This window comes from Myxocyprinus asiaticus, chromosome 6 (genome assembly GCF_019703515.2).
Source record: "Myxocyprinus asiaticus isolate MX2 ecotype Aquarium Trade chromosome 6, UBuf_Myxa_2, whole genome shotgun sequence".
Taxonomy (NCBI): Eukaryota; Metazoa; Chordata; class Actinopteri; order Cypriniformes; family Catostomidae; genus Myxocyprinus; species Myxocyprinus asiaticus.
The window spans coordinates 54,774,940-54,787,439 of record NC_059349.1 but is presented as its reverse complement, the minus strand read 5'-3'; the positions used below and the strand labels follow the sequence as shown (position 1 = coordinate 54,787,439).

General features: G+C 37.5%; 2 protein-coding genes across 2 annotated transcripts in view; one reads left to right on the top strand and one right to left on the bottom strand.

Annotated features, from left to right (window-relative positions):
* Window positions 1–347: 347 nt before the first annotated feature.
* On the bottom strand, window positions 348–10,638 carry LOC127443034 (ATP-sensitive inward rectifier potassium channel 10). The gene is made up of 6 exons (XM_051701513.1): window positions 10,449–10,638; window positions 7,053–7,392; window positions 6,070–6,281; window positions 3,826–3,957; window positions 3,454–3,631; window positions 348–731 (listed from the first exon to the last, which is right to left on the bottom strand). Exons 2-6 carry the CDS (start codon window positions 7,390–7,392, stop codon window positions 358–360), a joined length of 1,236 nt encoding a protein of 411 aa, XP_051557473.1. The 5' UTR covers window positions 10,449–10,638; the 3' UTR covers window positions 348–357.
* Window positions 10,639–12,074: 1,436 nt separating this feature from the next.
* Window positions 12,075–12,500, top strand: part of pnp5b (purine nucleoside phosphorylase 5b) — a 12,992-nt gene continuing 12,566 nt past the window's right edge. Inside the window, exon 1 of the mRNA XM_051701523.1 lies at window positions 12,075–12,309. Coding sequence (XP_051557483.1) covers window positions 12,287–12,309 — 23 coding nt within the window. The 5' untranslated portion in view covers window positions 12,075–12,286. The remainder of the gene's footprint in view (window positions 12,310–12,500) is intronic.

Genomic DNA, 12,500 nt, shown 5'->3' with positions numbered 1-12,500 from the left:
TATGTGTGTGTTGTGTGTTTGTGTGTGTGTGTTGTGTGTTTGTTTGTGTGTTTTGTGTGTGTATTTTCAGATACCATATGTGAACCATTGGATTGAGTAAATAAAAAGTAGTCCTGGTGAAAATGATCGGAACACAAAATAAGGGTTAATATCAACTACCCATATAAAAAACTGTCTAATTAATATTTTAAATAAAAGTAAATATTGTATGGCCCATGTAGTTTATAGTAATATTAATACATTGTGGTAATCAAGCAACATTTGATGTTTAATGTCAAACTCTGAATCTTGAAACAAAACCAGTTGAGAATTACTGCTGTTTATTATCAAATATAAATTTCAATCTGTGAATGTCTATCAAACACTACTAATTCGCACACTAACTGGACGACTGTCTCTCTCATCTCCTTCTCTGTAATGTTTTTCCAGTCGCATCTCCTCTGGGTCCATTCCACCCACATCTTCATGGTTACCCTTAGGACTGGTGGGCGAGGACTGTTTGAAAAGGGGCGGGGTCTTGATTTTCACTACTTTGTCGAAGTATGCCAGTTCTGCCACGTATTTACCCGTAGAAGAGAGAGATACGATGGGCGGGAACTCGTAACCCCACAGTATCTCGTCGGGCAGGTAAGAGGTACGCACCTGACAGGTGGCTGAGGTGGGCTCTACTGTAGAACTCATCATCACCAACAACTCAAAATCAGCCAGATCTGAATCCGTCCAACCTGCACCTGAAAGAGTTTATACAAGATATTCACTCATAACTACTACACTTTAAAAGTGATCTTAAATGAATACTTAAAGGGGTTTTGCAACCTTAACGACTGAAATTTCAGCCTGTTCTTTACATAAAGCTATTAAACAACTTTAGAAAATGTGGAAGAGAGCGTATGGACTACTTTATTGATACTTTTACAGTGCTTTCTTTTTGTCCTTTTTGAGGATTGACAGTACTAATATGCTTTCATTGTTTGGAAAATGGCAGCGTGAACATTCCGCTAAATATCTCCATTTTTGTTTCACAGGAAATAAAGAGTCATACGGGTTTGCAACGACATAAGAGTGAGTAAACAGATTATGATGACAGATTTGTCATTTTAGGTGAACTATCCCTTTAAACATGGGTGTTACTTTGTTTTAAAAAGTGGTGGGAACAGTTAATTTAAAATAATCTTTTACTGCTTTTCTTTTCTTTTTACTGTTGTTATTTTTGATGACCAATTCAAGTGCTCTAATAAATATTTCACATATTTAAGTTGACAAATTAATCTGCAAATGTTAAAACTCCTGCTTAAGGAATTTTTCATCTGCATTAGACACTTACCTGACGAAAGCTATTTCAAAGAGTGGCAGGGACCTGTCCCACCCATAAATGATGCCTGTGCCTTTAAAGAAAACCTTTGCCTTGAATAAAACGAATTCAGATTTGTGTTAACTGAAAAAAGGTTACACCAATAATTGAATGTTTCTTCAACTTCTGCACTTTCATGTCATCAGCGTCATTTCCAGCATGGAATTATATTAACCCTTTAAGCTCAGATCGGCCCGTGAGAAAAAAAAACAATAATTGTCAAAATATTAATAACTACAGTCTTGACCAACACAAAATAGGTATCATCTTAGAAGCTCTACTTTACAATGCATGTAGACATTATGACCAAAACTGAACAAGTGCTTTGAAATTTGCAGACAAATCAGAAGTGTTCCGTTTTGATCGTTTATAAAAACAATTGCACTATACATATTATTGCAATCAGTAAAAACATCAAACTGATCAAATAGTCATGTGTCATATGTTGTTGGAAATCTCTCAAAGAGTAGAATACAAACAGCCTATTTGTTTTATTCACAGATAAAAATATAGTGAGTAATAGCTAAGTATATGTCTTTGACAATTATGGTTCATGTGAACAGGTGTTGCTTATAAGCCACATTTTCACTTATAACTTCACAAAAAATAAACAGAACATAAAAGCTTTCTTGGATAAGATGACATCACCGGAAATTATGTAGCATCATGGAATGCTAAACCAATCAGATTGTGTTCAGATCAGTGCAAACTTCATCCATATTTGGACAGATTGACATTTGATTAGTAACTGTTACATATGGCCACCAGGAGATGGCGCCAAATACATGACACAGACTCAATGATGACTCAAATGACACAGAATGAAACTCATTCTGTGAAATCTCATTACTAAAATCATGTCTGCATGATATACAAACCTTTAGTCATTGTTGTGTTTGCATATGTGATTAGTTCTTATGTACAATTATTATGTTTTATTTGTTTGGAGATGTTTTTGAACACTAGGATCAATTATTTTTCTAATGCTATAACTTTTGATTTCTTTGTCGTATCAACACAAAATTCTTCTCAGATTCAGTTGACATGAAAAAAAAAAAAAAAAAAAAAGCATTTATTTTGAGCTACCTTATTTACACCCAGAGATATATAATTTCAAATCAGAAAGACAAGAAAAAAATTAAATTTTTAGCTTTGTGATTTTTTAGCAGTTTTTAGGCTGAGAGTCTTAGAATTTATCATAATCTATATTACTAAAAATGCGAATTTTTCTTTACAATGGTACCAAACACTCAACCCTCCTTGTTTTTTTTTTTTTTTTTTTTTTTTTGTTATAAGCCTTTAATTTTGGGTATGCCACTGAAACAGGAAATCTTTAAAAACATCTTCAGAGCTTAAAGGGTTAACACATCCTGGAAATGACACTGTGGTGGTAATTTTCATGTCAAAAATTACATAAATCTCTTGTGATGCATGTACATACATTGTTGGACTTTGTTAGTAGACAAATTAAATAAACTAGTGAAATATGTTCAAACACATCAACTTTCATTTTGATCACACACACACACACACACACACACACACACACACACACACACACACTATGTTTTTATATCATTGTGGGGACTCTCCATAGACTTCCATGCATTTTTTGGATTTTATACAGATCTAACGATAATTTCAATCCCCTAACCCTAACCCTACCCCTAAACCTAACCCTCACAGAAACCTTTTTTGCATTTTTAAATTTAAAAATAAAACATAGTTTAGTATGTTTACTAAGCCATTTCCCTCATGGGGACTGCTGGCTGGTCCCCACAATGTAGGTGATCTCAGGTTTTACTATCATTGTGGGGACATTTGGTCCACACAATGTAGTATAAACATGTACACACATACACACACACACAAACACACTCACACACACACACACACACACACACACACACACACACATACACAAACACACACACACACAAACACTTACACACTCTCTCACACACACACACACACACACACACTCACACACAAACACACACACACACACTCACTCACACACACACAAACACACACACACACACTCACACACACACACACACACACACTCACACACACACACTCACACACACACACACACACACCTCTGGCCGCCCAGGCTCTCAGTGGACTGTCGTCATCAATGATGTGGTAGAAGGTGAGGGGGAGGATGAGGAAGGGGCTTTCACTCTCTGTGTCCACACTGAACGACACATTCTTCTGATCCAAACGCACTGCTTCTCCCTCCTTAGGCACGCATGGCTGTAAAAGTTTCCCAGTCACCTGAGAAATCACATTATTTAATCTTCATATTGATCTTTTCCACAAAATTACTGTCGATTTGGTAGAGATTTAATCTTTACATTGCATTTTTTGACAAATTTATGAATTAATAACTTTGTGACCTGAAAAACACTTCTGTGTTAGTAATTCCTGATTTATTTACAGTATTGTTAATAATTCTGTCTCCGGGTTACCTGGCAACCCAGCAGCAGACTCTTGCGCATGTTGGCGACTCGTATCATGAGACACGGTTGGCCGTCGTGATTGGATATTACAGCATGTTGACTGAACCGAACCGTCTCACCACGCTTCTTAGGCCGAGCAACCTGAGAGACAGACAGACAGACAGAGAAAAAAGGAATCTGAATTCAGTACAAATCAAGCTCATTCGACCGCATTTGTGGCATAATGTTGATAACCACAAAAAAAAATAATTTCGACTCATTCGTCCTTTTCTTTAAAAAAGCAAAAATGGGGGGGGGGGGGGCCTGGGTAGCTCAGCGAGCATTGAAGCTGACTATCACCCCTGGAGTCACGTGTTTGAATCCAGGGCGTGCTGAGTGACTCCAGCCAGGTTGCTAGGGAGGGTAAAGTCACATGGGGTAACCTCCTCGTGGTTGTGATTAGTGAATCTCGCTCTCAATGGGGCGTGTGGTAAGTTGTGCATAGATCACAGAGAGTAGCATGAGCCTCCACATGCTGTGAGTCTCCGCGGTGTCATGCACAACGAGTCACGTGATAAGATGCACGGATTGACGGTTTCAGAAGCGGAGGCAACTGAGACTTGTCCTCCGCCACCGGGATTGAGGTGAGTAACCTCGCCACCACAAGGACCTACAAAGTAGTGGGAATTGGGCATTCCAAACTGGGAGAAAAGGGGATAAAAAATCAAATAAAAAAATCAAGGCCAATTTTTGGAGGGTTTAAAGGCAGAAATGTGAAGCTTATAATTTTATAGAAGCACTTACATTAATTATTCTGTTAAAACTTGTGTATTATTTGAGCTGTAAAGTTGTTTAAATCATCGTTTTACAGTCGTCATGGCAACAAAGTTGTAAAATTGTCTATAACATCACACAGATGTGGTTAGTAAGTGATTTTATCACAGTAAAAGCATGTTAACACACATTGTTTATGTCTTGTGTCTATACTTTTGAAACAGTGAGTATTTTAATGTTTACAGATTATTGATCCCATTGACTTCCATTGTAAGTGTCTCACTGGAACACACATTTGTGCTTTTTTCTAACCTCGTGCAATCCCGCATCCACATGCGTGGACATTGTATTTTGGCTTTTCTATGCGCAATGCATAATTTAGTTTAATTTAAACCAACTGATCTCAGTTCAGGAGACTCTGTGCTGTCAGTAAAGGGTTAAACTTTCATGTGACCAAACAACATGGCGCTGATCACAGCGGAGATTGTCTTTAGGAGAAACGGCAACAAAACTACATCTTTAAAGAAACCTCATTAAGTTTTTACCTTAAAAACTGTTTGAGTCAAAAGATTAGAGTCTCTAGTTTCATCTGATATGCCATTTTAAACATTTGAGCGATTTATCGCGAAACGGCGTGATATTAAACACAATGTACGCTAATGTGCACTTTAGCTAATTTTTCCTATAATAAACAATTTGATGAATAAAAAAAAATCTGATTTTCTATAGCTTGATTTTTTTTAAATTTCACAACTTAGTGCCGCTGTCCACATATGTGGACATACATTTTAAGGAAAACTATTTGGTCTAAATATATATTTTTTGCATGTTTCATAAGGCTAATAGTTACAAATCAAAAAGGGAATGGCAAATGCACGCGGCAGTCACGCTCGAATCTCAGGAGGTTTGAGGAAAGGAGGAACGAGTTGAAATTATTTTTTGTGGTAATCAACATTATGCCACACTTGCTGTCAACTGAGCTTAACTTGTATTGAATCCGGAATATTCCTTTAAATTCTGTTTGAAAATGTGTATTATTTGAGCGGTAAAGTTGTCTTAATCACCCTTTCTGTGGTGGGACTTACGGAGCCCCTTAGAGGACAAAGAGGGAATTCTTTCCTGAAATAGTTTTGTGTTCCTTTCCAATTATTTAGGGTTCACTCGCAATCCCTCATGACAATTAACCATGATTTTATTACAGCAACCATAGTTCAGTTATGGGATTTGTATTAAACCACAGAAACCACAAAATTTGCTGTTAGTTTTGATATGGCTGGACTATGATACTGTCGTTACACTTTGTATTTTAACATTTATCCTGGCGCAATGTCTTGCCCCATAGACTTTTATTGTAAGTGCATTACTGTAAACAAGTTGCTAGTGTAAATTATTTTAAAAGAATGTCACAGATTGAACCTGGAACATTCCTTTTGAAGTCTCAACTAAATCAAGCATTTCTTTGGTTGTGGTTTGTGTCACTGCAGATTTCAACAGTTGCACCTTGGCGAGGAAGGTTCCGGTGATGAAGATCTCCATGGCAGTGGTGATGAGCAGCTGTACGATGAGCAGGACGATGGCAGACGGACAATCTTCAGTGATGCAGCGGAAGCCGTAGCCGATGGTTGTCTGTGTCTCCAGTGAGAAGAGAAACGCTCCGGTAAGTGTTTGCATCTGCATCACACACACACTGTGGTTTGCTGGAGGATCGAACTCTAGACGAAGACACACAAACACAAATATTCAGATATGCACATAACCAGGGTTGGGGAGTAACGGAATACTTGTAACGGGATTACGTATTTCAAATACATAGGGTGCATTTACACTGTTTAAAAGATGGATATGAGGTCATTGAGGTCAGAAAAGGATGCCATTGTGGACACTCTGTGGGGTTTAAAGTAAGTTTGGGGCAGCAGAAATAGTTCACCTTGTGTAAATTGTCAAGTGAACATTTAGTTTATGTGCACTGATGAATCATGCATAATAAAACCAATAACATCTATTAAGAAAGCAAATAGCGGATGAGGCCTGGGTATCTCAGCGAGTATTGATGCTGACTACCACCCCTGGAGTGGCGAGTTCGAATCCAGGGCGTGCTGAGTGACTCCAGCCAGGTCTCTTAAGCAACCAAATTGGCCCGGTTGCTAGGGAGGGTAGAGTCACATGGGGTAACCTCCTCGTGGTCTTGATTAGTGGTTCTCGCTCTCAATGGGGTGTGTGGTAAGTTGTGTGTGGATCGTGGAGAGTAGCATGAGCCTCCACATGCTCTGAGTCTCCACGGTGTCATGCACAACAAATCAAGTGATAAGATGCGCGGATTGACGGTCTCAGAAGCGGAGGCAACTGAGACTTGTCCTCCGCCACCGGGATTGAGGTGAGTAACTGCGCCACCACGAGGACCTACTAAGTAGTGGGAATTGGGCATTCCAAATTGGGAGAAAAGGGGATGAAAAAAGAAAGAGAATAGGGTTTCTGTCACTTACCAAGCAGATCTCCGTGCACTAATGCCAGCAGGTACCACAACACACCGAAGGTGAACCAGGTGCCCACAAACGTGGCACTGAAGAGCACCAGTTTGTACCTCCACTGCATATCCACAAAGGTGGTCCAGGGGTCACGCAGGTACAGAGCTCCACGCCCCCTGACGTGCTCGATGCGTATGTTGCTCCGCCCGTCTTTAGATAACACCCTCCTCCGACGCACCGCCTGACTCCCATGCCCCGCCCCTCCCAGCAGCGGCTTCAGAACATCTGTCTGTGTCTGGGAGTGGCAGACTTTCTGGGGGGCGGAGCTATGAAAGGAAGGGGGTGTGGATGAAGTCATCTGGAGAATAAACACAGGAAAATGTGAGTTGTAGTTGCACATGTAAAAGTCACCATCGCGATACTCAGATGTTGTCAGAGTTTTTTTTAAGCATATTACTAAGTCATTGCAGTAGTGTCCTGGTTGGTTACTGGGGTCCATAGGCAAATTGATTATTAATGTAAACTATAAACCTTTAAAGACAGACATACCATGAGCTCCAATGTTGTTTATCGATGGTAAATGCTTCTGTTGAATCCATCAGTCTGCATTATATAAACTTCTGCCTGATGAAGACCATATGGTTAAAACGTTGCTTTTTTTGAGTCAATAATTTTTTTTCAAGTTCGTTCCCTCATTAACCTTCCTATACTGTTCGGTCATTTTTGACCGAAATCATTTTTTCTGATGTAATAAAAATGGCTTTCTTTATCTGAGCAGTACAAGACTTAGCGACCTTTCCTCCATTTTTAGATTTTAGGGGTTGCTAAATCAACTGGTAGAGCACAGTGTCACCAAACACCAAGGCCATGGGCTCAATTCCAAGGGAACACTCGAAATGATAATATGTAAACCTTGAATTTTGAACCTTGAATAATCATGCCCACTTTTTCAGCCGTTTTGGCTCTGCAAGTATTTTTCCCATTCATTTTTTTTCATAGGGATTTCATAAAATCATTCATAAAAGAGTTAATGAACCAAACCACCCAGCTCCGACGTGAATCACAACATTACAAACTTTGATTTGAAGCAAAAAAGTATTTGAAAATCAGACAAAACGACAAAGATACAAGACTCTGTACTTAACGTCTTTAACCCTCCAGTTTTATTAAAGAAGGTTTACTTTACTGTTCAAGGTCATTTTTGACCACAAACAGTACAGTTTTTTATTTTATTTGTTTTAAAGGATCTGTAACATTTATTTTTCCCTGAAGTAAAAACAAAAAAAAAAATATGCACTTCTTTGGGGGATTTTATGTTTGTTAGATATTATTTATATATAAATTTGCATATGCAAATAAGCACATTTATTTAACTTGTTTAACAATAAAAACCTACACTTCTATATGTTGAAACATGAAGAAAATATGACAATGTATTGTGGGCAGATTGCTGCCATCTGGTGAAAAGAAAAATAACATGACTTGAAAATCATGTTATGACAATAATAGCCAGTAGATGGCGGCAGTGTTCTATGCAGCCACCCACTGTGTAGTAATTCTAAATTGTATCACAAGTTATGCATTTGGATATAATGTATATTTAGACATTTTCAAACTATTATTTGTCAAAGTTTAGCATTTTTCCTTTTTTTTTTTTTTTTTGAAGTGTCAGTTTTTGCAATAATGTCACATTATGCTTTCAGTCAAACCTGACCATGGTGTTACAAAAATAGACATTTAGACGCTTTTACATTAGATTACCATTACATTTAACTCACTTAGCTTGTTTTGTTGTTTTTTTTTTTAACTTGTTTTGACAGTACATTTGCTTTGTGATGTGTCTTTAAGGCTGACCACATGGGAGATGGGCTTGTTCAAACAGGTTATCTGGTTAATCAAGTGGGCAGACTGGATTATATTACACGAGAGAGACTTTAACTAACAATGACACCGGCACAAGAGAAGCACAAAATGAGAGGATTAGTCCATTTGGCAATGTATCTCCCTATCATGGTCATGTACCTATTCAGATGTTGTGCTTTTTGGCACTGAAAGTTTGTTGTATGCCTTCATAAGAATATATGCATTTGGCAACTTTTGGCTGCATTCAAATGATACATTTTATTATTATGAGTGTTCCATGTTAATAGAACCCACAACCTTGCACAACGCACTTCCAACTGAGCTACAGGAACGTATATACAAATACACTGCATGCATATATGCACAAAAAATATCAGACTCTAAGTATATTAATGTGGGTATCATGTGGGCATAACTGAGTCTCTCTCTGAACACTTATATAATCACTTTAATTAGAGTTATGTAATTTGAGAAACCCCTGCTATCCATTCACATGCATTAACAGAGTTCTGCTTTCACCTCCTGTCGAACGTGGCATCTGTCTGCTTTTGCTAAAACAGGTGTTTTATTCTTTTGTGGTGCTACAGTTATACATGCCAAGCTCTCAAGTGCCACCTGATCACGTTATCAGCACTTCCGAAGTTCCTGTCTGTCTTTCTCTGTATCTGTCTCTCTCTCAACTCCTCTCTCGGGTACAAAGAAATGCATTGTTTGATGCACAGACCACAGGGACAAACATATCTTTGTGTGTGTGTGTGTGTGTTTGTGTGTGTGTGATTGTGTGTGTGTGTGTGCAGTCGGATGTGACACAATAGCAGCTCATTAGTATTCTGAAGTGGATAATAATACCCACTCCGCAAAACTCAAACTTGTAGTCTCACTTTCTTTCTTTCTTTATTTGTTAATAAATATTTGATAAAACTTTAAACACGTAAATGTAAACAAGTACTGTAAATTCTAACAGGCATTGATATCTTTATATAATCTGAAAAAACAATTATATATTTTCAAGATAATCTGTATGCATTTCAATTTATAACAAATTTCCATCAGAATGAATTGAGTCATCTTTTACCAAATTTAAATTAAATAAGTTTACACATTCAATTTGACTGAAACTTATGAAATTGAAATCTTAAAACTCTTAAAAACAGGCTTAAATTATAATTATTTTTTCAATGTAATGTTATCTCATCAATTTGATTTCCTTGGTTTAACTGGTCAAACAAACGTACAACTTTCGCAAGCATCTCTCTTTTTTTTTTCTTTTTTTTTTGCATGAGTTAATACTGTATACTGAGACAATGTAAGTTGATTAAAATGAAAGATGGTACATAAGTCTGTGTTAAAAGAATAAACACATGCACAGGTTGTATGATGTGTGCTGCACCTGCTCAGACGTTCCACAAACTCTCATCTCATCTGTCCAGCCAAATTCTAAACTCGCAAATGATAGTTGCATGCTATTTGATAAGAAGCTTTGTTAGATCTCATGCAATTACTAAATGCACACTTAGTGCATTTTAATGCATGTGTAATTTAGTATCTTACCTTGTCATGAAGGGGTTGTGAACCTGCAGATTGGTTCTCCTCTCTGGTTTTCAGCTGTCGTGATTAATTAGTATTGATTGTTGCATGCACATCTGATGAAGTTTGCTGGTCTCAGCCACATGTTGATTTCCAACTGCAATTAAACAAATATCAGCTGAACTGAAGATCAATTCACTAAACTGAAGCTGAGCTGATTCTCTCTGCACCTCTGAGCAACAAATCACATGCTTTTATAAACTTCCATCTCTCTGTCTCTCTCTCTCTCTCCCTCTCTCTCTCTTTGTTCTTTAGATGGCTATTGAATCTTTCTAGAAGAAACAACATTTATATTCTGTGCGATTACTAGTTTAGCCTAAATTAAATAAATAAATAAATAAATATATTAATAAACACTGGACATGTGGTTTCAATTATGAAACATAATATGTTCTGTAATTAATATTTGGACAGTTATAAAAGTTGATTTTACGGTTATATTAACATTCAAGCATTCATATAAGTCTCATTTTAGCTTATAAAAATTATGCAGTGGTGCTCATTTTGTCAGCTTTAATTCTGCTCATTTATTGCTGTACATCCATTAAAAAAAAAAGAATAATTAAACTTAATTTTAAGGCCAGTCTATCAGTAAAATAATAATCCGTGCAATGGTTAGTTTTACCTTAATATATTCCAGTTATGTGCTAAATATAGTATATACACTATTTACTAGTCTGATGTTTTTTTCTACACTACCAAATGAATGCATTTGTAATTAATTAATTGATAAAAGCCGGTTCCATGTTTAAAGTATGCATAGACAAGGAAACAAACATTCAGGCAACATATTTGGATTCAGTTACTTGTACATTTGAACAGTTTTAAAAGAAATAATGAAAGAGGGCACTTCTCTATCTTATTAATATGCAACATCATTTTTTTTAGCATCATATGGCCACTCTATCCTTTGAGATATTTGTGCAATATTTCAGTGATGCATTATCGCTCTAGTGCTGGTGTGAGAAGAGAAGCTCATTTGAAGGGTTTCAGGGACGTTCTTATAAAGACTCATTCAGTGTTTGTCTTAATCTGGGTTAGTCCAAACTTCCTCATCACTTGTAGATGTCAGTGGTTTTGTGAAGTGCTGGAACAGAACATCCTGTGAACACCAACACACAAAAGAGTCCGTGAGAGGAACAAGAACAGTCAGTGTGACCAAATGTTTGTTTAATGAGAGATGGAGGAGAATGCTGCATTCAGTGCAGTTGAACACTTTAAGCAGCAGAGAACGCTGTGCGCACTTGACAGTGATCACCGAGAAGGTGCATTGAAATTCATCACACCCTCACTGATTCTTCTTGAGCATTCTTGTTTTACTTTTTGGGGTTGGGGATGTTAAGGGGGCACCAGGTAAGCCAGAACCGCCACTGCATTCAATAGAGCTGCTTTCCATTTCTCATTTGTAGATTGCACCTATTAAGCATTTCTTTACACATTTCTGTAATTCCTCTTTCATTAGATGCAAATACACAACTCGCATGCAGTTTTCAGTTTTGGTGTAATTGGCATTTCATTTTTAAAATGTAAATGATTTGAGTTGCGCACTGTGTCATCACATCCTTGAGACCAACACCCGCGCGCGCAGCCAATGAGCGCACGAGCATCATGAGTGGAGTGATGGAGCAGGAAGCGCACGACTCTAATAACGTCATTCTCGTTTTCACGGGCACACACAGATATTGAAAAGACTTTAACGGGACTCTAAACGCATATAACGGCCCATTTACCGGAGAAACACCGGGTGCGACTGAACTGTTGTTTTATTTGGAATATTCAATCGAAAATAGAAACTCGGCGCGATGTTTCCGGAGTGCACTACAGGGTGAGTTCAGACACTTAAAGCATATTTAAGTTATTTCTGTATAACGTTATACATCTATTGCATTTTTAATGTTAAACGGATCTGACCTGGTGATGTAAAGACAGCGCTAGTTTCCTATTTGAAATGAAAAAAAAAAAAAAAAACACTTCATAAAATAATACGCATATGGTCTGATATCATTTCTTCAGACT

Excerpts from the sequence above, each read along its gene's own strand:
- LOC127443034 (XM_051701513.1), bottom strand. The coding sequence starts at position 7,392 with ATGACTTCATCCACACCCCCTTCCTTTCATAGCTCCGCCCCCCAGAAA. Across the intron at positions 3,958-6,069 it reads CCGGAACCTTCCTCGCCAAG|GTTGCTCGGCCTAAGAAGCG; the intron begins GTGCAACTGTTG and ends TCTGTCTCTCAG. Across the intron at positions 732-3,453 it reads GAGAGCCTGGGCGGCCAGAG|GTGCAGGTTGGACGGATTCA; the intron begins GTGTGTGTGTGT and ends AAACTCTTTCAG.